The sequence below is a fragment of the Ammospiza caudacuta genome, chromosome 3, assembly GCF_027887145.1.
Source record: "Ammospiza caudacuta isolate bAmmCau1 chromosome 3, bAmmCau1.pri, whole genome shotgun sequence".
Classification (NCBI taxonomy): Eukaryota; Metazoa; Chordata; class Aves; order Passeriformes; family Passerellidae; genus Ammospiza; species Ammospiza caudacuta.
Genome location: NC_080595.1, coordinates 53538750 through 53566662, shown reverse-complemented (window position 1 = coordinate 53566662; position 27913 = coordinate 53538750). Strand labels below are relative to the sequence as shown.

Sequence of the window (27913 nt, the reverse complement as noted above, 5' to 3'; positions counted from 1 at the left end):
GTAAAGGCAGTTCAGTGCTTGCTGGTTGTAAAAAGCTTGCTGTTGCATTAAGCACAAAAGTCAGTCAATGAGAATTGTTTGCTACACAGTCAGTGTAGTTTCATAATCAATTTTCTTTAACCTTAGCACAGCTGGGAGGAGATAGCTCTGTACCCCACACTGATCCTACACTCCACAGCACCACTTCATCATCTCTGGGAACACCTGATTTCTGAGGCTGTAACAGTGAGGCGCTTTCCTCAGCCTCCATTGCTAGCTTGTGACCTCCTCTCTCCTTGCTACTCATTCCCTCCCACAAAGCAAATTGTGCTGTCTTCTGAGTTTTTCCAGTGTGGATATTACATGGCAAGAAAATCAATTTCTCCACACCTTTCCCTAGGGAGTGAACTAATGCTTGGGACAGGAAATAAAGATGAGAGAGCAGCTGAACTGTTTCAAAGAGAGGTACAGGAAAGGGGAAGCATAATGGCTCTGACAAGTAGCTCTGTTTCCTTCTTCCTGTCTCCTTGAAAGCCTGAGAAAACGTGTGGATGCCAAGGATCCACCAAGGTGCCTCCATTTTAGGTCTGAAAAAAGCACAATTTGCAAAATCACTGACAGGAGCTTATATAGCTGCTACATCCTCATCACAGCTGCAGAGGCATGTAACAGAGGAGGGTTCTTCTGTGTCCTTCTACTCATCTGGCCCAGGGTGGCCTTGACTTTGAAAGGTTAAGGCACACAATCACCTGGCATTGGGACACTGGATGGGATACACAGGAACAGCAAGATGGCAAAAACTGCAGCCTCCATCTCGCTCAGCAAACTTCAATTTTTTGCACATACATTTAGGTTATTTCCAAGAAAGAATAAAGCCTGCCAGTGTAAGTTAGGATTCCTCTACGTGTATGAGCTCAGTGTGCTTTTTCTGGAACACTCTGCAGAGTGAACACCTCGTGTTTTTTAAGAAATGGGGAGCGAGCACAAGTCGCAACATGTCGAGCTGGACGGTGCTTTCCAGGCGGCTGGGGCTGGCAGGTATAGCCCAGCAGCAGCACTTTAAACAGAACATTGACAAACCCAGCAAAGGCATATCGGAGCACAACATCTTCCTCATTGCCGGGCCCGGGACCACCGCAGCCGCCAACGCACCTTCCGTGGCTCCCCCGGGTCCCCTCCTCCCCTTCCCCCGGCGCCCCCCAGGCGCTGCCCGGCTGTGACCTCCAGGCCGCCGCCCGCCCCCGCACTATCACTGCCGGGCATCCCGCCCCTTCCTGCCCGGCGCAGGCGCCGCAGCGGAGCGGGGCGGGAGCAGGCGTGGGAGCGCCGCGGGGCTCTGTGTGCGGGGCGGCGGCCTCCGCTCGGTCCCCGCCGGGCGCCATGCGGGTGCCGCTGTCCCTCCTGGCTGTGGCGGCGCTGCTGGCGCCCCGCCGGAGCACGGCTTCCCAAGGGGAGCAGCCGCCCGCAGGTAACGGGCGGGGCGGGACGGGGGGATGGGGCGGCCCGGGCAGGCCGACCGGCTGATGGGCAGCACGTGTCACCTGCGGGGCGGCGGCACCGGCACCGGCTGTGCCCCGGCACCCTCCGTGACCGAGCGCCGCCGGTGGAGCCGCGGGCCCCGCGTCGCTGCCCCGGCCGCTGCGGGCGCAGGGAGCCGTCGGGGCGGTGCGAGCGAGCGGGCGGCGGCGGGAGGAGGCCCCGCTGCCCGGGGCTGTGCCGTGCTCCCGCCGAGGGGCCCGGCCGAGCTCGGTGGGTGCGCGGCTCAGGCTGGCCCCGGAGGCCGTCTGGCGGCGCGCTGGCGACATCAGCCTTGTCTCGGCTGTTCGTGCATTTTGGCTCGCACAGCTGGAGCGGCGTGTGCGTCGGACCGGCCTGCTCCGCTGTACTTTATGGCTTCACGTGTACAAAGGAGTAGAGAAACTGGGAAATTCGGGTCGGAAATGGGGAGCACAGGACTGGGGAGTATCGGGATCGCGGCCTGGGACACGCACAATCTGGCCAAGCACTCCTGGGGAGGGATGGCTTGCCAGAGGAGAGCAGCATGCTCTCTGTTTGCCCGGCAAGTAAATTACGAAAAAAATAGGCTTACTAGTTTCATTTTAAACGGTAAAAGTTCATTAAAAACAGAGATTGCTGTCTAATAGTCAAAAGGGAACATGCATTTAGTTTTTATTGAGACTGCTGAAATCTGGCTGTGTGCACAGGCTCCTTGGATTGTGCAAATGGAGATTTCTTGGAGTTCAGATCCATGCCCAGGTGAAGTGACTGAACTTGGTTGCCCCTGAGCATGGGCCACACCATGCTTTGGAAGTCTGCTTACCTTTGTCTGATATGGACTGGTGGTGCTAAAAATAATAATCTGCCTTCATTATTGTCCCTTAATAGTTTGCATTTTGAATATCCAGTTCATTTGACTTGGTGTCTGATTATGACTGGTGAACTTTGCAGGTATACTATCTTTTTCTCCCATTGGATCAGTAAGATAGCTCGATATGTTAAATACTGTCTTGTTTGCTCTGACTTAGTCTCTTTTTAAGGGCATGCTTTAATTGCTAATAAAATATGCCACTTCTACATTGTATTAAGAATTTTTAGGGTAAAAAGCAGTAAATCACTTGTCGAACAAACCTGCAATAATCCAGCCTAGTCCAGCACAACAGTTATCTCTGTAAACACACAGAGTAGTGCTATGATGTAGCATGGTTTTATTTGTAATGACTAATAACTTTGTTATAATATTGATGCAAGCAGATGTGCTGAACTACAGGGGAAGAATTAAGGTGGAAAGGGAAGTCTGAACCATGTTTATGATGCTGTCACATATAGGATAGCAGAATGGGTCAGGTTGGAAGTGAGCACAGTGGGTCATGTGGTCCAGCCTTTTCCTGCTCCATTATGGTCATCCTAGGGCACATGGCATAGGATAGCATCCAGGATAGCATCTCCCTCTTGAGTATTTCCAGTGAGGGAGACTCCACAGCCTTTCTGGGCAATCTATTCCAGTGCTTAGTCACTCACATAGTAAGGAAGTTCTTCTTCATATTCAGGTGGAGCTTTCTGTGCATTAGTTTCTGCCCGTTGCCTCTTGTTCTGTTGCTTGGCACCAGTGAGACAACACTCTCTCCTTTCACTCCTGCTTCAGATACTTGTGGATATTGATGAAGTCCCCTCTTGTTCATCTCTTAATGAAACAGGCCCAGCTCCCTCAGCCTTTCCTCATAATGGAGGTGCCCCAATTCCTTGATCAGTTTTGTAGCTCTCTGCTGGACCTACTCCACGAGCTCCATGTCTCTTGTACTGAGGAGCCCAGAATTTCCATGGCAACAGTTGTATGATTATTATTTCCCCTTAAATCTTACGGGGCTTTCAAAGTGCCAGTAGTGTAATACATATATTAAGGCTGAGTGTGTAATGAGGAAATGTTCAGTCATCTTCACTTTCCGTGGTAGGACACTGTTTTCCTCAAAAAAGGAACAAAGCCAGCTAACCCAGCAGCAGTTGGAACACCTGCATTTCCTGCAGCTGGGTGCCCAGTGTGCCTGCATTGATAGGCCTCTGACTCCACGCTGGAGCTGGGCACTTGTTGATGGGTACTCTCAGTCTGCATTTTAGTATCCTGGAAGACAAGGTCCGTGGTCAAGGTGAAGAAGATTTAGAGGCTATGGCAGCAGTTCAGGTGCTTCCTGCACATTGTAAGCCACATTTCCAAGAATGTGTGTCGTTCATTCAGGCAGCTGACTTCCTGTTGTGTGTGATAATCATGGTGGCCTTGTTGTTTTTTATGATTCAGATTACTGACATTCATAGCAATTTACTGTCAAACTGTAAACAAAAGCAAATTAGATGGTAGAAAGTCCTGTATTTAGATATCATCTATTATAACACTTTACAGCTATAGCAAAAGGGATGGACACTCATAAAATAGATAAAACAATATTTAGCTTGTATTATTACATCTGGTTTTTTAAGTGTCCATCTTGTGCAACTTGCTGTGGTTTTTCTCAAGATGATGATCTCAGTCTGCCTCTCCTCTTAGTACAGCTTACAACGTTGTGGATATTTTTATCATAAACAATTCTTTTAAAAACTCCATAGAACAGTGTCAAACCTCTGAGCCCTTAGAAAATAAAATTCTGTTGTAAATAGAAGCTGTCAAAATGCTCTGTCTACTATGTATAATGTTTATCCCTGATACTTAAGTTCATTCTAGTAAATATTTTAAAAATCATTAGCTTTGAATTTTACACATCATGGTACTCATTTAATTTGTAAACCAATTCCTTTGTGGCTTTGAGGTCTTTCGAGAACTTCTGGTAGAACCTTCTGCATAAATTGTTTTACAAACATTAATTTAAGCTTGTTTTCAGTAAATTTTTTAAGGAAGTACCTTCCAGTGTCATTACAAGAGAAATGCATGTTCTGGGTTTCTTTTGGAGGAATAAAGGAAAGTTGGCCAAGGCAAGCACATGCAAGCATTTTCACATACACCTCGTGGCTGCTGCCTCTTAAAAGAAAGCCAGAGTCAGCTAGCAGGTACAAAATTTCTTCATTACCTTGCTCCTGTGTGCTTGCCAGTCTGCCAGGCTCCCAACCAAGCACAGCCAACAGGCAGGTTCCCTCCAGCGGTCTGACAGGAGCAGGACCTGTTCAGTGCCTGGCCTGGCAGAGGGCACAGAGAGGGGCCATGCTAACCCAGGTGTGCTGCCTTGAAGGGGAGCGTGGCAGATGGCAGAGCCACTGCTCTGACAGACATTTCCCGTTCCTCCCCAAGGCACGTGCTTGGTGCTCCTGCAGCCTGTGGTGAGCACTGACCTCTTCCTGCTCAGTTTTGGTGCTGTAGTGCTGGGCAGTGCTCCTAACTCTCCTCTAGCCCCCACATGGAGATGGCTGGACTCTGCTTTTAGTGCACGCCATTTTTTTTTTTTTATTTAGAACAGATTGAAGTGAGGATATAAATAATTAAGACCGTTTTGTCAAGGTTTAACCAAATTCTAGGTAGCTGCTTGTTGGCTCTATTACCAGCAGGACTGGGGAGAGAATCAGAAGGGTAAAAGCTGGAGAACTCATGGATTGATATAAAGACAGTTTAATAGGGAAAGCAAAAGCTGTGCACATAAGCAAAGCAAGGAATTCATCCACAGCTTCCCATAGGCAGGTGCTCAGCTGTCTCCAGGAGAGCAGGGCCCCATCACGGTTAAGGGTTACTTGGGAAGACAAACACCATCTCTCCAAATGTCCCATGCTTCCTTCTTCTTCCCCCCACTTTATCTACTGGGTGTGATAAAACAAAGAAAGCAGCAATACCCCGGCCTCTTGCCAGCCCCTGTGTATCACCGTGGCTGTTGCTGGAATGTTCCCAGACACACTACCAGGAGGTGATAAGTGGTGCTGCAAGCAGTGAGCAAGGAGCACTGGACTCAAATATAGAGTCAGGAAAGGAATATACAGTCAGGAAGGCGAGCCTTAGGGCAACCCACAGGAGCTAAACAGCACTTAACAGTTGCAAATTCAGTCTAGTACATCCCAGTCAAGTCTGTTATCTCAAACCCTTTGAATCCCAAGTTGAGCACAAAAAAAAAAAAAAAGAAAAACAAGGAAATGCAGCTTTCAGGAACAGATTAAATTCTTTTTATGTATTATTTTCATCCTTAGCATTGACTTGCTGCCTTCTGAATCCATCTTTCAGAGTATTGGTTGCCTTTTTGCCACCTTTTTTTCTGTTTGGTTTTTTTAATAATGCATATGGCTGCAGAGTACTGCAGAAGCATTCAAAGGTAATGCAAGTGTATCTGATCTTTTTTCCATTTTCTTAATTTTCATGGGTGGCAAAAGCTATGGAGAGTGACTTTTTTGGATTTGTGAAAGTCATCAGAGCTCCTACCCTTTCTGGCTGCAGTTTAAGTGGATATGTGAGCTCAGGTCCCCCTATGGGCCACTTACATAAGACTTGGATTCAGTGGTCCTTGTGGGTCCCTTCCAACTCAGAATATTCTGTGAATCTGTGAGCTGACACTCCACTGTAGGTAGAGTACAGGGCTGGCACTGGGAAGGCACGCTTCTCCCAGTCAGGGGCCCAGAAGGGACTGACTGGGTACTATTGCAGTTGTAGGTCTTTAAATGATGAGTTAACCATGACTGTGGCAAAGTTCAAACTGTTGTCCTTCTTGGCCTGTTAAAGTGGCTTATAAGCCTATGATGTGTCACTTTAGGAATATAAAGATTTTTGGATTTCTGTTAGAAACAAACAAAAGGAGCAAACTTTGAAAATACACTTTTACTTGTTATTTTTTCCACAGTTTGTCTTTTCAAGCTTTCAGTTTGTGCTTTCAGTCTGTATTTCAGTGCATAAATGATGTTTAAAAGTCACATATGACTTGAATGAACTATTATGGCTGTTAGGACTGCTGTTGTCTCAGATAGCTGTACCATAAACTCTGTGTTGTGGTTTCATCAGGCCCTGTTTTGTTACGTGCATTATTGCACTTCAGCTGTGTAAGCAGTGAAGTGTGTTATTGCAGTGCTTGTGTAAGCATTATTGCACTGCTTGTGTAAGCAGTGGTGACAAATCCCTCTGTCTGTACAGTAATGCCAGAATGAGGGAAGGAATTTCAGTCTTGCACAAGATGCAAGCATCAGGCTTTGAAGGCTGTCTCATTTTTACATCTTGGAAAGGTCCAGTTCATTGAATTAAGTTTTGCTTTAGGCAGTGCATTGCTAGCTACTAGTCACCAGGGACCTCCCCAAGCCTTAGGCAGATCATGGAGGGGTCCTACTTGGTAACATCTGCTACATCCTTCAGTGCTCTGGGATCAACTCCTTATGTTAAGCAGTTTATTTTGTGTAATAGTGCACAAAAGTTAAAATTTTGTAAGGCTAGCTACACTGGCTTAAAAGTGCATATTTGAAGTAACGTTTATGTGCTTTTGCCTGTGTGCTTGACACCTCTTCTGTCAACTTGTCACCTTTTTTTTTCTTGTGGTTGTGAATTTGATGATTATGTTCCTCTTCTTCCAATAGCTGAAACACCACTCTTATTAAAACTAACCACAGTATTGCTTGCAGAATGACCTATATTAAATCAAACCTTTGTGGTTGTCAATGGCATATCTCAGCTTCTACGTATCGCTTTCAGTAATGTGTTATATTTGTGGTCTTGTTCTCAGGATGTGAAAATTGTTTACTTTCCCTAAATATATATCACAGAGTGAAGTTGTAGTACTTGCTTTGTGAACAAGAGCAGGTCTAATATGAGTTCCCTCAGCATTTTGTAAAAGCCACATTGAGAATACGAGGGGTGCCAAACCAGACACTGAGAAGCTGAGTTGAAACAGTTAAATTCAGTTGGGTGACCTTAATTTCTCTTCTCTTCCTGAGTGTCATGTGGCAGCCTTCAACATTTACAGGATCCTGTAATATTCCTTCCCCTGCAGCTGCTCCCTTGATGGCCCTCTTGAGGTTGCTGCTTGAAACAGATACTTGCTGCATATGGGAAACTGTCAGTGTTGCTTTTTATTTTTGGATTGCTTTACTACATTACCTCTGATGTTGTTTGCTAAGTACGCTTCAGATGCATTCCTTCAAATGGAACTACTTTATAGCTTCAGTGTTCAAATTCCTTACAAATGTTTGTCGTTTATTTTGGGCATCACAGCTTACTGGAAAGACTGCTGGAGTGATAGAGCTATCACTGTTAGAAAGTCATAGGGAATCCAGGCTTACCCTAGGAGGCCTGTTGTATTTTGGCCTTGATACTCCAGCTCTGGTACTATCTCCCAGCCCATCCATTCCAATTCAATTTCTGAACAGCAAGAGAAATCTGCAGGAACTGGGCTAATCTCTAACTTGAGTAAAGTCTTAGAACCCGTCTTGCTGTTATATCTGTAAAAGACCAACCCAGGGGTATAATCATCACTGCTTATGGACCTGATACAGGCTGTCTGAGGGACTTGCTTTCAGTGGGCATGTGTTATCTGATGTTGCAAGGAGGACAAAAGCTGTCTCTGCAGGAGAGGTGAGTAATAAATTAGCTCACAGGGCTCATAGGTGTTTTTACTGCTGACAGATGAGCTCATTTGGGGGAAGTATTTATGAGATTTATGTCTAGCATGTTGCTTTTTCCAAATAATTTATAAGTACATTCTTGTGTTTGAAAGGTCTGTTTATCAAAGTGCAATTGTTCTCTTCATTCTAGTGCCTTCACCAACGGGGGTTGTAGTAACATCTGAAAATTTCAAAACCGTTTTGCATTGGCAGTACCCACCTATTTCTGAAACTCCTCATTTTATTGTGGAAATCAAGCCTTACGAGTAAGTTCTTACTATTTCATTATTTCCTATACCTGATATTCTCTAGAAGCACATAAAAGTAGTCAGTCCATGGTAAATTCTCTTGTTTCTATGTGGCAAAGTCATGTAGGGTAAAGGTTGCTCAAGTGTAAATTAAGGCAAAATTTGTCAAGTTATAGAATGGTTGAGGTTGGCAGGCATCTCTGGAGGTCATCTGGTCCAAAGCCCTTGCTTGAGCAGGTCATCCATGATTATGTCCAGTTGGCTTTTGAATATCCCTAGGGGAGGAGACTCCACAACCTCCCTGCCCTCACAGGTCCTGGCCACCCTCACAGTTTTTTGTTACAGGCAGTGTATTTTACAGAATTGTTGAAATTGTATTAATTATTACTTGATCTGTTTTACAGTTTAGGTGAATATAAGGAGGTCTCAACCTGTGTGAACACTTCAACTCATTTTTGTGATGTCTCAGAGGAAATATGTGAACCTTATTCATCTCATTGGCTTAAAGTTAAAGCTGTTGTTGGGTCAGAACAGTCTGAATATGTTGAGACAAATGAGTTTATTTTGCAAAAGCATGGTAAGTTGTATCTAAACTAAACCTTGTAATTTTTTCCAAAAATTTAGAGAGTTAGTAATTATTTATTTTGCTCTGTTACTGCATTGCATTTGGGAATATCTTAAAGCCAGGAGTTCGGGATGAAAGGAAGCATGATGATTGCTTAGTAGGAACTTCATGGTGCTTACTAGCTCTTACTGAGTGTCTGAGTTGGTTTCAAAATGTCTGAAGGCAAGAAGATGATGCTGATGGTGCACTCTGAATCCTTCCCATGTTCCAGACACCATTTAGGGTGGGAAACTGTCACCAGACAACATGGATCTTTAGGAATCACTGAAGTAGCCATTTATTGCTTGACACTAGAATGCCATGAACTGATAGCTTTAGGTGTCTAGGAAATACTAAAAGCTGTAACTGGATAACTAAGTAACTAGTTTGTCATGTAAATCCTTCAGGCTGCTTTGGAAAAAATCAGACTTTAACATTAGTACTGTAAAAGTAAATTTTTTGTCTACAGTCCAATGTGGCAGGCCCTGGCATTGCATGTGCAGTGCAAAGGAAATGCAACAGAGTCAGGAAAGACCAAGAGACTTCTTACCATGCTTGTTCCCAACATACAGCTTCCAGGGAGAAGCTGGCCCATGAAGTTCTATCTGACTTGGGCTATGCTTTAACTGGAGCTGGATTTCTGCATTGCTGGAGCTGAAGGAGTGGAGTCCCTCTTTGCTTTCTGCTATGATTCCGCTTGCACTCGAGTCCTATTACTTGAAATAGTGTCTGGTTTCTATAGTTTGACAAAAGGACACAAGTCATGGTAGTAATGCTCAGTGTGACAGTTTCCAGAAAACTGGTAGCCATGTATGGAGAAAAGAGACAAAATCCTTTTCCCATTGAACAAGAAACTTGTGTTCAGTCAGACCATTAGACACAAAAAATTCACATAGGCCATTGCCATGGGAAGTCTAAAGTTTGGAGACTTTGGATGCTCATGGTGAGATTTGTTAAGCTTTACATATAGCCTTTGTTTCAGTGCAGTATTTTTTTTAACTGAGGTGATTGATGGTGGGATCTAGTCAGCAGGATCTTGTGTTTGGTTCTCATTCATGTATATGTTTAATTGCTGTAAGTTTTTTCTGTTGTAAGCTGAATTTTTATGATCTTATGTGTGTTGGAAAGTGAAATTGCTTAACAGTGAAATTCATCATGCACAATCTGTTTCCATTTTAGAAGCTGATTAGTTTATGTATCCAAATGCGTCCATTACTTCTAAGCAACAGAGAGGTCTTACCACAGCTATGCAATATTCACAGCATGGAAATAAAGTTGTAATTCTTTTCAAATCTCTGATGAATTTTGGAAAGCTAACAATAAATACTGTATTTTATGTTAAAAGTTTTGGCCTAATAGCAATGGTGCAATGTGTTGCAGGAAAAATAGGACCGCCAAAACTGAACATCTCAAGACATGGTGATGAAATCATGGTTGATATTCACCATCCTGTATTCCCTCTTTCTTGTATTGACATTTATTCGTCTCTTGGCTACTTGGTGACTGTTCGGAATAGTAAAAATGAGGTAGGTTCCAGAAATAACAGTTAAAATTCAAAACACTTGTTTACCTTAAATGCCTATACAAGGGATTTACACCTATGACACATGGAACTAATAGGTAGTTGAACACCTAAAATGCTGAGCCCATTACAGTGAGATATGTGAGCCAAAGGTCTGTATTTTAGTTGTCCAAATGAGTGCTTACTACAAAAATTAGATTATTGCATTAACTGTACACAGGATAGGTGTTACTGGATCACATGCTGCTGTGTCTGCATGCATGCAAATTTTAGTAACTTAACTTGTGTCCCTCTCATTTGTCTAAAGAGACATTTCATTTAAGAAAATTGCCTTTCAAGGTATTTATACCAGTTTATTTAGCAATCATGGAGGGTGAAGGCGAGGAAGATTACAACAGGTGTATTTACTTACAGTTAGCTTTTCATATGCATCCAGTGAAAGTTTTATGACTGTGAATCTCTACTATAAACAGCAGAAATTTTAGCTGGAAAATACTATGCTCTGATCAAATATAACATCTTAAGGTAGCCAGTACTGGTCACGCAGCTTTTGCAAGGTATATGATTGATGTGGGAAACATATCTAATAGTGTTGTAACATTTTTGGAAGTAGTGGAAGGTGCTGTAACATTGTTCTAGTGAGTCAAATGATATAACATGTCTTCCATTCTTTTTTTCAGACTGAAGAGTTCGAAGACGACAACTGTACAATGCATAAATGTAGCCTCAAAATTCCAATCCTTCCTGAAAGTTCCACTTACTGTATTTCAGCAAAAGCAAATTTTGATTTTCTGATATTTGGCACTCCATCAGAGGAAATTTGCACTCCTGTTCCTCTCAGGCAGACACTGAGTAAGAGGATTCAAATGCGATATTAAGAACATACTGAATCTGAAGACAGATCTGATCTAGCAAGTATTTGATGCTTGAGGTGCCTTTGGGAGAATAGAAAAAATAGGGAAAGCCTAGTCAATCTTTTCCAAATGCACTTTGGCAGTTCTGCCCTTTACAAATCATGTATTATTTTCAACTAACCCTGAATTTTTTGGGGGGTGTTTTTCCTGTGTTGATACTACAAAGCCTACTTCTATTGCACATGAACACTGGTGTAATTAAAAATTCACAAATGGATCATTCACTGAGCTATATGGTTTTCATAGGCATTGTCTGTTCTAGCAGCTGGCTTTTTGCTCAGCCTCATCACTGAGGGTAATGCATATATACTTTTAACTGGAAGCAACTATAAACTTATGGTCATGAAATTAAGATATTACTGTCTTTTTCTTAATTAAAGAGAACAAAAGGCAAATAGTGCCCCAAATTTTTATCTCTAAACATCTTACAAATATTTTGGTTGTACTTCATCGCGGCCTGTAATTTCAGCAGAGAGATAAAATAGATAGAAGCAGTTTTCTTAAACATACAGGAGCAGCTGGATGAGGGAGGGCATTAAGGAGAGTCAGGCTAGTGAAGTCCTACTGTAGTCATTAACAATTCTGTGTTTTGGAGGATAAATATTTTCCTTTTATTGTACATAAACACTGTGTAGTTATGTCAGTTAATATGCTGTCACATAGGAGGTGTACAAATCTCATTATCTCCATCCGTCATCTCTAAGGAACAAAAAATTAATTGCAAAATTCATTTATTTCTATAAAAATGTGATTATGTTTATGTAACCTGAAAAGCTGTCATTCTAATTTTTATTTACTCCATAAAAGTCTTATGGATTAAGTTTTTCTGAGTGAAAAAAGATAGTAGATTTAAAAGTTCACACATTACAGCTAAGCACTCTGAGCTATTAAAATTTCTGAAATTATTCTAAATAATACAGCAGGGGCTTGTTTTTCCAAAATTCTTAGTAGATTTTGCTTTACCTTCTCAGGTACACATGATATCATCATTCTGTGTGTTGTTATTGGGATCTTGACGGTAATACCGACAGTGTATTGTGGCTGCAAGAAACTAAGGAAAAACAACATACAGCTGCCTAAGTCTTTGGTAAGTTCTGTAACTACTGTACATTTATGCCAATCTCTTGGGTTTCTTTGATTGGGGTTTTTTTGGCTTTTTTACCATGGTCTCATAGATATTTAGAATTTATGCCAGTCTAATATTCTGATAGCCTTTGCAACCAGATGCCTCTTAGTTTTTTAGGGCTAGACTTCAGTCTCTCTTTAACTGAAGTAGCAGTAGTTGGTCTAGTTTCAAAACTTGGTTCTTAAAAACTCCATGTGTGCATACCTAGGCAGGTTTGTGTTCACTCTAGTAGCAGAGACACAAAGCCACAGAATCACTGATTTGAGAAGACGCTTTTTGAGGTCATCTACCCAGAGCCTTTTGCTCAAGCGCAACAGCAAGTTAGCCATGAGCATATCCAGATGGCTTTTGAATACCTGCAAAGAAGGGGACTCCACAGCTCCTGTGGGAAATCTATTCCAATGTTAAACCACCCTCACAGTTTTTCTTACATTCAGAAAAAATTCTGTGTGCTTCAGTTTGTGCCCATTTCCCTTTGTCCTGTCGCAGGAGCTGTGAGATTCCTTCATTAAACGGTAGTATTGGCAATTCTGCTAATTGCTACAATATTCTTAGTAATGTGCAGAGTAAGGGGAGGGAGTAATAGCTCTGTAGGAAGAGGGAAGAAGGACATGGGGAAGTCTGTTCTCACGCTGAGCAGCCACAGGGAAGAGAAGTCAACAGCTGCTCTATTTAAAAACCTTCCTGTAGCCATCCTTAGGAAACAGAGTGGATGTTACTTAAAGAGCAGCAGCACTCCTTGGTTTCATGTCAGACCAGAGTGGACTATCTAAGAACTACTGTTGTAATGTTCTCCTGGTGTTGTGTTAGTCACAAATGGACTACCACAGCTTCAAAGAGCTGCCACCTGAGACAGTAGTAAACAGAAATCACAGTAAGTGTATCTTCTCAATGGATGGAGGAAGTCTCATTTATAGAGAGTAGACAATAATGTTCGATTCCATTGTCTGGCGTTCAGTTTCAAAACCCTTTAAAATGACCTCTCCACAGTGAATGCCCAAGATTCCTCTGGAATTTCTGTTCTTTGGAATAGAATATCAGGAGGCGAGATTGCTCTGACTAAGTGGAGATGCCAAGTCAGAGGTGGTTCCTTTGTAGTAAAGCGGTGATCTAGTCCACCAGCTTCTGCAGCACAAGATGATTCATCTTGTTCTGAAATTATACGCACTTCTGGTCAGACAAAATGCTTTCTAAAATTCCTGTTTGCACTGACTGTGATGAAGCCAGGGGACTCATTTGGAGGTAGCCATTCACACTGTAGGCTTTAAAAATCCAGATGAGAGAAACCTCTCTGACATCTCCAGCTAGGCCCCAATATCAAAGCAGACACTGGAGACTTTTTTTGTCATGTTCACACCAGGGTGTTCTTCTCTGAATATGTAACTTTGTGTCCTATGTACATGGAACAGTAATTTCTGTGAAGACCATTCAAGAGCAAAAGGTGGCTCATGCAGGATTACAGTGCTGTGATCAATGGATCCAGTGCTGTACTCAATGGATCCATACTTATTTTGGGTTTCCAGTAGCACTGTGATATCTGATTTAAAGGATTAGGAAGCATAATATCACAAATAGAATGTGTGCTCCTTAACACCTGTGAGCCTCCTGATGCGTGGTCCAACTTCACACTTGAGCTCGCCTTGTAGAAACTTGTGTGTGCCCATATTCTCATTTTACTGGGCTAGATGTTACTTTGTGGTTCCTAGGTTCCAGTACCACAGTATGATTCATATGCTACATCATATTTTATTGCTAAGGAGCTGAATAAAGCCTCTAACTGTTTATAAATATTGTTAGCTAGGTGATCAGGCACTGACAGCTCCCCTGGGAAGTGGTCACTGCCCAAATCCTATTCAAGAAGCATTTGGCCCATGCTCTGAGATGTGCGGTTTAACTCTTAGGTTGCCCTGGCTGGAGTCAGGAAGTAGCCACCAATTCTTGTTCGTTCCTTCCAAAACAGGGTATTCTGTATTTCTGTCCATTTCCAATGAAGACTCTAATGACAAATATAAGTTGTAGAGCTCATAGACGTAGTTTCAATATAGGTGATGTGAATACTGTGGGAATGTAAAATGAGCAATTAATAACAAGCATAATTATTTTACGGTTAATCATTTGAAGTAATGAGCAAACAATTTAATTAATATCAATGATAAGTTTAATTATATGACATTATCTTTATAGACTTAATGGCACTTGGAGCCTGTCACTGACCTTTGAATATGTGCGAGGCATTTCTTTCTGTACAGGTTATCATAATTGTGCCATTTCTGAGCTTGTGTGAAAATAAAACATCTAGGGAGTTCTTCCATCTGTTAAAAGGCTGGGCAAGATTTCCTACTTTAGGACTGCTAATTTTCTGTGATCTCCTTCCTGGCACGTTTAAGTAGATGCTAAAACATCATTTGAGTGACTTCCAGCAATTTGGAGTTTTCCAACTCCAAATTGGGAAAATGAAAAAGAGTAACCATCGAGCAGCTACCTTTGCGTGTCTTACATAGTCAGAGAATAGAAAAAAATTCCATTGCCAGTTAGAGCTCCAGAGCTTTTATACTGTATTTTCTATGCTGTTTGTGACTCCCAGGAATTGCTTATCAGTCGTGTCTTGGTCCTACTTCCACAGTGCAGCTGTCATTTGATACAGGCAATGAATGATTGTCTTCATCAGAAAACACGTTTGTTTAAATGCTTAAACATCATGATAAACAGTAGGATCCTACCAGGGCTATGCATATGTGAAGTGGGACAGATTCCTTTACAAGACATCATGTTAGTCTTCTGCCTGGATCAAAGGAATCTGATCTTTCAGCAGTTCAGCTGTAGTTAAAACTCCCTTTTATCTCATAAAAAGTATTGCAGGAAGCTGTCTCGTTCCACCCATTGCCTTCAGTCGTTGCAATTTGTCCTGTGACTGTTCCTGTACTAGCTTTTTGTTCTAAGATTTATGATAAGGGCATACCTACTTTTAAAGGAACCTGACCATAATTTTCTGATGTGCTGTGGGCATCTCTCTCTGCTTTAACTTCCCTGTCTTTTTCTTCAGTGTCTTTTGTATTTGAATGGTGGCAGATATTTTTGGGAGTAGAATACATTTACTCTCAAGAGAAAAGTGAAAGTTGAGTCTTACTTAAGCCTGCTTTTCTGTTTTCTGCTGGTGGTTTTTCTGGTTCTGACAGGAATGACAAGGCTTTGCTCTTTGGTTATACAACATATATTTTTGATGTGGAGAAACTAATTGTTCCTGTAAATATTGACTGACTCTTGCCACAAATAATTGTCATGTTAGAAGACAGAAGCTGCTTCATTGCTTTTGTGAAAACTTTTTTTTCCCCTGTGAGCATTTATAGGGGGCAGTAACATAGTCTTCTCTTTATAAAGTTACATAGCATTCATGTTTTGTGGAACCATGCAAAGACCACAAAGATTTTTGCCATCATCCTAATAAGATTTGGAATGGAGTTCTCAAACTCTCCTTCATTAAATGTCCGCCTGAAAATTACTTGGAACTCATAGGTGTACACATCGTTAGACAAGGAATTAAAGAAAGAATTAGTAATTATCTTAGCTGTTATGGGTTCCTTGGGATGTGTTATTTATCTGTGTCCTTGAGCCTGCCTTTCAGCAGTGTGTCTCACTAGTCTGTTGAGATGGTGAAAGCCCTGAAAGCTCAGGTCCTGTTATTGGAGATGGGAAGTTATGTGAGTACCTGCACATGCCAGGAAATGCTGCTGATACCCATCACTGGCTGTCAGTTTGCTATGTAATGTGAATAAAAGAAAAATATTAACTCACCTATAGTAAATAATTTTCTTCAAATGGCAACTGTATCATAATTACCCTTGTTGCATAAGATCTTTTGAGTGTTACTGTAATAAGCATTCAGTTCCTGTAATAAACTGATTCTTATCTTTGAATCTAGAAACAACTGCATGATTTGCTAAATTGTCTTGTAGTTATGACTCAGTGGCTTTTAGAAAACCTTTGATACCAGGAAGCACATGGGACTTTTTTCTTCTGATCGCTTCCTTCTTTCATGAATGGGAATAGGAGTGTCTTTGCACCATCTTGCCTTGGTCAGAAACTTGTCAAGAGAAAAATGGGTTTCCTTTTTGAGAAGTCTTGGATGTTCTTGTTCAGAGAATATGTGTTTTATCCCCAGTCTCAAAGTTTTGCCAGTGCTCACTGTGAAATGCTGGACCTGTGTGGAATGCAAGGTGATCCCTTAACACATTTTAGGATTGTGATTTTTTTAGAGCTGTGTGAAAATCCTAAAAGGACAGAAACAAGAACTCACTGGATTTTGTTTTTAACTTCTGTTTAGCCTGCACTGGTATGGGGAGAGATGGAAAGCGGAAAATGCAGCTTTTGACTATGGTTTCTGTATTACTTTCTTGTAATTCACATTCCTCAAGTATTCCACCTTACACAGAGAATTACCTTCCCTTGTCACTTGCTGTGTGGTTATTAGAGTCAGATGTTTGCTGACTCCCACCCCAAAAAAACTATAGATGCTGGTTCCTTCAAGATCAGTGTTGTATAGCATGAGTACCCAATATTCTGGGTATATACCCAATATACTTGTATAAAGAGATTCTCAAAAAGTGTATTAATCCTTTATGGTGTTCTTAACATTTTCAGTATCTACTCAATATTGATTGTAATCTGTTACTTGCAACTAACTTTTAAGTATCTGCTTCTTATGAATGAGTGGTTTCCATGAATTCTCATGGAAATTTACTCTGAATATTCTTTATGTAGTATTCTATTTCCATAACAGAAAATGAAGATCCAGAGACACTGATGGTTGAGTGGCAGCTAGTTGTAGTGTGTCAGGAGCCACCTGAATGCACTTTCCAGTGGCAACCCTTTATTCCCTGGGGGATTGCCTCACCTTAGTGATGTTCACACAGCTGTTTGTAAGGCTAACTTAGATGACCAGTAACTGCTCTTCAGGGAGTGTTTGCTTGACTTGTGGTGATGTTTGGCTGGTTGGTTTTCCTAACTTGTGATGCTTTTATGATCCAGCCTTAGCCACAGAGTAACATCAACAGGTATCAGGGCTGCTGAGGGGTAAGGTAATCAGACTGAAGTGAGAGATGAAAGCAGTTTCTGTTGAAGTCAGCGTGCTCTGAAGGTAGGAATGTAAAGCTACAGTCTCACAACCTTTTAATCAGAGAAGATTCTTGAAAAGCAGAGTCAGATTGGATCATCTGGTTTTGATGGCCCTCTCAGTTCTTACACTTGTACAGACTGGGAGGTTCTTTGTGTCTGTTTGTAATTTTTCTTAATGTTATTTTACTTCGTCTTTCCTTCTCCTGTACACATCTCTTTCTTCCAAATTTGACTCCATCGGAATTTTCAGGCAGATTATTTTTTACAAAGTATCTGAAAAAAACAATGATTGTGTATTGCATTAAGAAATCCATGGATCTGTACTACTTGATATTGTGTGATACACATACATAGTGAATTAAAAAATTTGTGAAAGGACACTATTAACTCTTTCTCCCTAGGTGTTCTGCTATCTTTAGGGAACACCATCAAATAGCTAAAAATTTACCCTACTTTGTTTTTCATTTGTATGCACTCTTGAAAAGACATTAAAAAAAAGTCTAAAGAATCTAAGCAGCCTGAAGGCCTACTGTAATTGTTTAAAACAAGCTGGGGCCTGGCCATTGAAAGAATTCATACAATCAACTCGTGGAGAGATTTCAAAGAGAAACATGAAAGTTTGTTGCAGCATTGAGGGACTGCTTAGTGGCTCTGTGAAGTAAGCTGAGAGACTTCAGCATAGAAGCGGCTACTGGGTGTGTTGTTCACTTCCCTCCTGGTTGGGGCAGGTGCCAGAAATTATCACAGACACTGAGTTGCACTCATTAGCTATAGAGTATGAAAGGTTTCCCCAGCTGAAGAGTATTACATTGTGGTATTGTTTTGCTGCTTTCCTCTATGTTGGAAACTTCACAAGGTAGTGGGTGACATGAAATGGATTTGATCCTTGCAAATATGCTTGCCCAAAGTAAGCATTTTTGAGATCTTGCATACAAGTGTTACTGGAACAGTTGAACTCATGGACATAGGCCAGTGACTGTGCCAGATTTTAATTTTGCAGTTTTGTTTTAGAATTGGTAATAATGATGTTAAATTTGTTATTATCAACTTACATATTTTTCCAACTTTCAAACTCATAGTTGTTTGGTTTTTTTTTTTTCCCATTTAGGTCAGTGTGATGAGAAACCTGAACACGGGTGCCCTAATGGGACCAAGATCAGAGGGGAAGTATATGTCTGTGATATCAGCCCACTCGGAGTTGCCAGTGAATGGTGAAGTAACCTTGCTGGTGATAGAGCCAAAAGAACAAACTGTTAGTCCTGTCAGTTCCTGTGATGGAGAATCTTCTGTCCCTTCCCCAGAGGCACCAGCCAAAGCAGAAGAGGTGCCTGTGCAGGAAAGCACAGAGGAGGTGTCTTGTGATGCTGATGAACAGAATTGCGAAGGAAAAGAGAGTTACTTCATTTCTAACAGTAGCCAAATGGATATTTGCAGTAAGTCTTCAGGGTCAGAGATTGCTACCACAGAAACACAGCAAACAGTGGTTCCAAGCAGCCGCTTCAAGTTTTCTGGCTATGACAAGCCTCATGTTCCATTGGATATGCTGATGATAGATGTTGGTGAAGAGCAGCCTGTGAATGCTTACAGGCCAACTGAGTAGCCAGGATGAAGTGCTCAAGTGCTTAACCACAACTCAGAAAGAACAGCATTACTAAAGCTTGTGGAAAGTCTGGGTTAAATTGTGAGCATCTGCAAGTTGTACTTGTTCTGATCAGTGCACAATTGAAAATAGTACCTGAAAATGGCATAAGAAGTGTGGGGAAATTTCATAATAACCACTTTTTAAAATGCTTTTATATATAATATAACTCATTATTTCTTATTTGGAATAGGGCTGTGGTTTTTAACAATACTCTATAGAAAACATACCATCAACTATAAAACAGCAGCTCTACTATTATTCACTTCTGCTTCAAATCTTGTTCAAAATTAGTTCAATGAACATAATGCTTAAGAAATACTTCACTTGATTATGATAGACGTGCAAAAAGTATTTGAGAGTTTTTACTATTACTGGAGGTATCCTCTTGCTTATCTTCTTCTTTTGAAGAGTATTTTTATATTAAGTGCTCTTACTTCTTTTAAATAAGATTATACCTATAAGCTCTTCCTGTGTATCTTAAGAATTTGATTCCATGTCAAAGAAGTAAGAAGTAATGGCCATAAACTAAGAACACAAGAAGTTCACCTCAACATGAGGAAGAACTTCTTTGCATTGAGGGTGGGTGCCAAAGCACTGGAAGGGGCTACCCAAGGAGATCATGGAGTCTCCCTTTCTGAGGACATTCAACACCCACCTGAACTCATTCCTGTGTCAGCTGCTCTAGGTGACCCTGCCTTGCCAGGAGGGTGGACTGCATGATTTCCAGAGGTTCCTTCCAACTCTAACAATTCTGTGAATTTGTAGTCTTTGCTGTTGACTTGAGTACAGCAGCACCCATTTGGATCACGTAGTGGTGTGAATAACCATGTCACATTCTGGCAGAATGTATTAGCAAGCTGACTGATCATCACTGAGAAAAAAAGGTATAATGAGTGGTTGCACAAATTCTTTAGAAAATGTCCTCAAAATTCAAAAGCCTGGTTTCTTCTGGGACACTTCCATCCTAATTTTTAGAACAATATGTTCTCTAAATAGAAATGAATAGAACTTCTTTCAAGCATGTTTTCTAGCAGGATGAAAATCACTGCCATTTCCCCTGTTTCAATAACATAACTCAGGAACTACGTAAAATCACCCTCTAAAAATATGTCTCAATACGACAGAAAAGTAGTGTGATTAAGTTGTACTTCATAAGTTTTATTTTCATCTGACAGCCTTCTGAATTTTGTATCATAGAGTTGTAGTTTTGAAAACTGAGGAATAAGAACTTTATATATATTTTTTCATATTGAAATCCATGCAATCCATTTATTTCCCTTTAATCAAGATTCAATATGTATTTTCTATTTGTAGGAAATATTTATAGCAATTTTAATGAAGTTTAGTTCAGGAAAAAAGAACACTTCACGGGTACAAGTTGGTCCATTTAAACAAAATTGTGGGTTTGTTTTAAAAGACATTTCTATAGGATGATCAGAATTGTTAGCCTGTTACAGCAGGCTAAATTTAACAATTTTAAAGGGAAACCAGTGTCACAGTACTTCTGTCCTTATGTTTCTCAGTGACATGAGTATTCTTAAGGTGAAGTTAGTTTATACAGCTGTTTCAGGAGTGCCTCTGTTCTTGTCTATATCAGATATTGACCACAATGGTACAAAAGATTTAAAGACAATAGCTATTTTTCCCATCACTACTCACAGGAAGGATAACAGATAGGTTACCACGGTTTTGATAATTTTAGGAAAAGCCAAATCAAGCAGGTGAATTTTGTAATTATGATGTAATGGAAAGCCCAGTTAGTAATTGTTAGCTGGCTGTAATTTGTTCCTGCATTATATTCAAACATAATGAGACCCTTTAGCAACTTTCTCAATGTCATGTTCTGGGTTGTGTTCCTAGAAGGCAGTGCTTAGTGACTTACTGCTCAGATGCACTAGTGTGTACCCCCATGGCAGAAGTACAGAAAATAACACTTTTGGTGTTACGAGAAGGCTTTTTGAAAATCAGCATTAATTGCACTTGAAACTTCAGTTAAACTGACTTTCCAGGTAGTGATGCTGTTCATCGCTGAAGCTCCTAGAAGGCTGTCTACAAAGTAGATGAGCAGCTGTGTCTTGTGCAGAGATGGGAGTTGATGTAATTTCTTTCTGAGTTTGGAGGTTTATTGATGAATATGAATTGCAGTAAATACCTCAGGAATTTATAAATGTCAGAGAAGTGCTTAAGTTAAACTTGGCTCTGAAGGGATAAAGAGAACATTAGAAACTGTAAAGTTAGTCTTGTTTTTGGGAACAAGTTTCTGACCAGACAGTTTGCTGAGTATTTTCTTTGCAACTGCTCAGAGTATTTAACCTTGCACTTGGTAGCTTGTTTTCCTTCTGTCAGTTTTGTCAAAAAAAAAGAGGTCAGGAATTAGCTCTGGCAGTTGTTGGATTTGATGTATCTGCCACAAAACCAAGATTCTGTCAGAAGCATGTTATTTTTTTTAAAACTATGTTTACATTCTTAGCAGTTCATCAGGAAACCCTGTTGCTGTTAGAACTAAGACTTAGCATCTCAGTTTTGTGTGAGCTAAGTGTTTCATTGTTCTGGAAGATTTTCCTTTGCTGACACAATGGAAGAGGAGTGCAGATAGACACATCTTAAAACCAAGTCACTATCTCAGGTTCTTGTCTCTTGCCCCTGCAATGCAACTACATTGTACATTCTTCTGAATCTTTCAAATCACATGGAGTCATGTGTGAGTAAAAGGACCCAGCCAGGAGCTAGGCTATCATTAAGAACATCAATGTTAAGATGAATAAGAAATGACTCAAAAATATATCATAACATAGGGGGAAAAATTGTCATGGCAGATAGTCACATGTATTGGAAAGGTGGTGTTATTTTAGAAGCTGAGAATCAATAACAGCAGTGTGAGTGCTTTGTACTATATCACATATATATCCAACAGACCTGCTCTTGAAATAAAACAAGGTTAAATATACTTTTAAATCAAAATTTCTGAGCTGTAAATATAGAAGCCACTGAACTAGCACCATCTGTGCAATCTGTGTTCTGTGTGCTTCATACTTACCTAGTGGCGCAGGGATAGTTTAGATGTTTAAATTGCCCAGGCCAGCTTAGAGCTTTTCTGATTGTGAAATAAAGAATTTTGAGAGTGCACAAAGCACAGGATTCTTTTACTTGCTTTGACTAGCTGAAAATGTGAGGCCACAGTGAGACAAGATGTGTTTCTGGGTCAGTAAGCTCTGTTACCGCCAGTCCTGTTTTTAGCAGTTGCCAGTAGTGGTATTGAAAGCCTAAGAGTAGGGCAAGTCATGGTGCTAATCTGGATACAATCCAGCAGCTTGGAATGTGACGATTTCTTGGGAATGGAAATGCCTTTTCAGCTACAGCTGGTTAGCTTTGCTTTTGCAAGTTCTGTAATGCCAAATATTGCCATGTCATTTGTAACCTGTCAGGTAGTATTTATCTATACATTTTCACCTAATTGAGTTAGCTTAATTGATTAATAATCTTGTGATTAAGTGGTTTGCTTGAGCTTCTGAATATTCATACATTGCACCTTGATCCAGAATATGAAAGTGCCTAACATTTATACATTGAAAATAATTTAATATTCATGCCTTTTATAGGGCTATCAGCTATCCAGTGTGACACACTTAGAAGGTTTTGCTACTTCAAACTTTTTCAGCTGATTTTTACTCTTGTCCTGGCTCCTTAGCACTCCTCCCTTTCTCTCACTTCAAGGTGATTTGGGTGATGAGGTAAGACTCCCCTGTGAAAGAGAACTTCCAAAACTTTGGCCTCATACCTGCCAACATGTTTAAGAACTTCTTTAGTTCTTGTTCTTGAGTGGACATTGTAATTTTTATTACTAGATGTGCAGTTAACAATGAGGTATTATGGCAGTATTGTGCACTGGCACAGAAACATCAAATCTGCTTTTGTGTGGTTTTCCACATAAGTCAATAATTAGTTTAAAAAAAAATTGTCAAATATACTGACATCTGTGCAAACAAGACAGTTGCCTGGAACAGATGCACATACTTTTATTTTTTTTTTATCCTTCATAGAAGATTGCAAAAAAAGAAACTTGTATGAGAAAACCTGTTTTTCTCAGGTTATTAAGAATAGCCAGTTGCTCTGAAGTGGTTCCATGTAAGCAGTTGAGTAAGTAAGAGATGTTGTACTTGGCTCACATTAATAGTTTCAGCACATATTAAAAACATACAACCAAAATGACAAACCAAATACAAAGCACCTTTTATCTTAGGAAAAGGTGACCTGTGTAGATTCCTTTAGTGTGTTTTTTTGTAGTTCAGTCCCTTAACTATGAAGTTCTTGTTTATTAATACTCTGTCTAGATTCTCTAAATGGATGCCATCATTGGGCTGAAATCTGTAATGAAAGTCCTGTAAATAGTGTACAGTTGAACCATTTTTATATGTAAATAAAAAAAAATCTAAGAAGAAAAATGTGTGTCCTTGCCTCTTTATGACTGTTAGCTTTTGTTTTGAAGCCTAAATGTGCTTTTGAAGCTCTCTCAGTTCGTGTTACTTACATGGTGTATGCTTGAGCTTTATTGAGAACCAAAATACTGTTTGGGGGAGATGTGTGTGGCCCATCTGTGTGTGTGGATGCGTGCAGCAGTTCCTGGATCCTACTGACCATCATCATCCTCAGCATTGAAGTTTCTCTTTTGCCCTTTGATGTTGTTGATGCAGCCTGCAGTAACTTAAGTCCAGCCCTCCTGGGGCTGTTTCCTTCTGTTCTATTTAAAAATTATGGAAAAGGATTAAATGGTCAAACCATTTGAATGGATTAATTGCTACAGAGAGGAAAGCTGATCTTCCTTGGAACTTACTGCTGTTCATTAGAAGTTTAAAGATCATAGAAGTCTTATTTGTGTGATGTTTTAATTTCTGCTGTCTAGCCACAGCTTGAAGGAGGAAAAGCATTACAAGCAGAGCAAACAATGAGCAGGCAAACCAAGAGGTTCTGCCTGCCAGCTTGCTATGTGTCCTGCAAAATTAATCCTGCAGTTGTCACATCCTTGCAATGTTCACAGTACAGCAGTATGAGTATTGACTTTGATACAGCTTTTTTTTCTATGCCAACATCACTTGAAAAACTCAGACTCAACATCCCTTCAAAAATGCCTTTTCAAAAAAGAGTGAATACAATCCTTTCAGACTGAAAATACAGAGCGAAAAGAACAAAAATAAATACACTTTGTTTTCTTTCTGGACACAACTGTGTTGTGTTATGTTTTGTGGCACATCTAAGTTTATAGCAGCTCAGTTAATAGCAGGAAGGGTGGAGGGCATGTGCAGTTCCATTCCAGAAGACAGGAACTGTATGTACTGTTGTGTGCTTTCTGCTACCAGGTTTGGGAGAGTTGAGGCCTCTGCTAACCTCCTCCTGCAAATGTGATCAAGTGTGAGATAAATTATAGCAAGGAAGGAAGGGTTGCAAAAGCTTGTCTGAATGGCTAGAGGGCAGTGGTAGCAAGGAGGTAGAGAGCATCTATGCCATGTGGCTTCATCTCAAGTATCAGTCTGGCCTTGTATCAGCTTTTAATACAGTACTAATTCATACTCACCCCCCCAAATCTGACTAGAAATTGGAATAAACGACTGTGAATTTGGATGGCAAATTACAAAGAATTAATTTTTCAATTGCTTCAGGGTGTGCAGCAAAACTACCAAACAGAGAGATACACCAAACTTCATTTAAGACTAATATGGAACAAACCTTTTTTGTCTTCAAGAATCACAGAGTGATCTTATTGGTTAAACAGTCATGTTGCAGTAGACTCGAAACTAACACCTCTGAAAAGTGTGAAAACCAGTTAGGTGTGAAGGGTCCTGTCCTGAAAAGCTCAGAACACTGATTCCTGAATGCTTAGGGACTATCCACACAAGATCTGCAACACTATTTATTCAGGAAAACAAAAAAGGCTTGTAAAACAGTGTACATACAAATACAGTAGGTATTTGGAGACCGTGGTGGTGAAGATCATTGTAAGAATGGACTTCTTGGTCTAGAGTTTGCATTTCTTGGATGATGGAGAATGATACTGAGAATTCAAAAAACAATCTCAGAACTAAGCCACAGGCTAGAAAGTGTGATACTTGCAAATTTCTCCTTGCAAAAGAGATGAGTGAAAGGCAGATTCTCTTTTTTCTTCCTTGTATTTTTTTTTCCATTGGCCAGGGAAACCTTTGGAACTTGCATCTTTCCAGATTTTATTGTCCAAAGTAGTTACCAGAAGCGTTTGCTCCTTGTGCAGCGCAATTTTTGATGACGAATATGAGGGCAGACATCCCAGTTCTGCGTGTCTTTTCCCAAGTGCAGGCCTGCCAACCCCTTGCCCTTCTTGTGCCATGTGCTGAGTCAGCCCAGTGTGGTCTGGACTTGGTGATTAGATGCAGAGGCTTCAAACCACTCCCTGCAAAAAAAAAAAAAAAAAAAAAAAAAAAAAAAAAAAAAAAAAAAAATCAGCGTGTGGGTCATATTCTACCAATATAGTAGTTGCCTCTGGTGGCAGTGTGTCAGAGAGCATTGGCACTACCAGAACTAAGCCTTTCTTTACTTTAGTAGGTGGACCAAGAAAGCATGAGCAATGCTTGTGCTGTACCTCTCCAGTTTTATCTGTGGGTTCTGTTGGCTGAGTGAGCACTTGGCACCTTTACTGTGCTATGAAGATTACCTAAGAAAAACCAAAAAATTCTGGAATATTAATTTCACATGTCTCCAAGTTGGTAGATTTTGTCTGCAGATGATTTGGTGAGGGATCCACCACCTAAAATGTGTGTCTTAATGGGCTTAAACAAGCTACAGCACTCCTTAGTGGTGGAAAAAATATAATTCTATGGCTTTTCAAGGGAGAAAACCAGAGAATTTTAAGGGAACTTGTCATTTAAATGAAAGACTTGGAGCTATCTTGAGGTCTGTATTAATTTCAGTTCTTAATGAATGTTAGTGCTGGTTACTAACTTCCCGGTCAGTTCAGTGTGTTGCCCATGGTTAAATAAATACTTCATGTGCAAATGATGACTCACTACTTTTGAGCCTTCAGAAGATCTTCATCTTTATTATGGTCAAAAGTCTCCCTAGGTAGATGCAGCTACAACATTGGAATTTTTAATGCAGTTAAAAATCTTTAAAATGTTGGCCCAAGCTGTTTAACAGTGAGGATCAGGTTTGTGTGCAGGAAGCAGGGAAGGCACACACTGTGCAGTGAAAGTCTGCGTTGCTTCCTCAGAAACTTCTCTGTAAGAACTCGTGTGATGCAATGTCTCTTCCCTACAGAGCAGGGAAGAAAGATCCAAAAAGTCCCTCCTGCCTGCCTGTGGGGGTTTTCTTTGCTTTCATTTTTATTTTTGTATGCAGTGTAGTGATTCACTTTCCAGTCCCCACTGAGCTGGCAAAGGGCTGTCCTGTTGCATGTGACATACCAGAAGAAGCTGAGGGAGCTGGATCCCTTCAGCCAGGAGGGGTGGCACTCGGGAGAAATCTCATTGCCAACTACAGCAAACTGTAGCATCTGCAGAAATGGCAGACTTTTATCTGAAGTAAAAGCACAGTAAAAGCACAAAAAGCATGTCATAAATTGCAGCAGAGGAATCCCACTAGGATTTGCAGGAGGAAATTCATGTTAAAGGTGGCTAACTGTGGAATGAAATTGTCACTATCCCTGCGCTGAGGCTGGACAAGATGACCTCCAGAGTCCCCTCCCAAGACAGGTTTTCCTCTGAGTCCACACTGGCTCTTTAGAAAAGACTGAAAACTGTGGCTCCAATTGCAAATAGTCTTTAGAGTAACACGAACCACTCACATTTTTTTATTTTTGTGTGAAATGCCACACATGAGAGAGAATTGCCTTGCCTCTGGCAGTTGCTAGAAGTATTCCCTGCATGCTTTGGGTATGCTTTCTTCATCCTCCCACATCCTCAGGCATGTAAGCAAAACCCACCCTGACATCCACTGCAAATGTCAGACTCACATCTGAAAACCCAAAGGTTGTGCTGCAGTAGCATTTTCAGGGTTGCATGTCCCCCTCTTATGTATGGGAAACAACTCTTTCAAGGGCACAAGAATAAAAAAGAGTAACAAGGAGGTGGTCCTTTCAAATGAAATGGGTCAAGCAGCTTTCAGCAAAAATACTTGACTTTTACCTCTGTGTAGCAATAATGTATCCTCAAAAGAAAGCAAGCTGTTTACACAGCATTCAGATAGGTTTCTATTCCAGCAATGGAAAAAAATCTCATACCCATGTTTTTTTTATGTTGGGTCACAAAAATATCAATTCTGCTGTTTCACAATGGTTTGGATCAGAAACATGCTGTAGTGTAAGCTAGGATGAGCTAGTAGCATAACTACTTATGTGGATTCTCCTGGGCTAAGTAATACACTTCAACTTTCCATTTCTTCATAAAGCACTGTTCAGAGTAGCTTTAATATTGTTTATAGCAGTTCTCATTTTTAAACAGCATTGCAGCCTGCATCATCCTGTGCTCCTTGATAGTGTACTTTTTGAAATGTGCTATATACACTGCAAATACATTGTATATACACTATATAGGTATTCTGTGAGACTCCAGACATACGTGTACATGTCTGCACACGTGTGTGCGTGCAGCTGCTCCTTGTGGCTGTGCTGATTTGTACCCCACAAAGCCCTGAAGCAGTGGGACCGAGGCCGATGAGTAGCACAGGTGCCAATAGGCGGCTATTGCCATAGCGGCTGTTTCAAT

The 27913-nt window shown here is 40.8% G+C and overlaps 1 protein-coding gene across 1 annotated transcript; it reads left to right on the top strand.

The window, feature by feature from the left end:
* The first annotated feature begins 1299 nt into the window (after positions 1-1299).
* On the top strand, positions 1300-23629 carry IFNGR1 (interferon gamma receptor 1). Its single transcript, XM_058800876.1, has 7 exons — positions 1300-1447; positions 8171-8285; positions 8672-8844; positions 10252-10397; positions 11074-11245; positions 12279-12394; positions 18654-23629. Exons 1-7 carry the CDS (start codon positions 1360-1362, stop codon positions 19143-19145), a joined length of 1302 nt encoding a protein of 433 aa, XP_058656859.1. The 5' UTR covers positions 1300-1359; the 3' UTR covers positions 19146-23629.
* The last annotated feature ends 4284 nt before the right edge of the window (positions 23630-27913 follow it).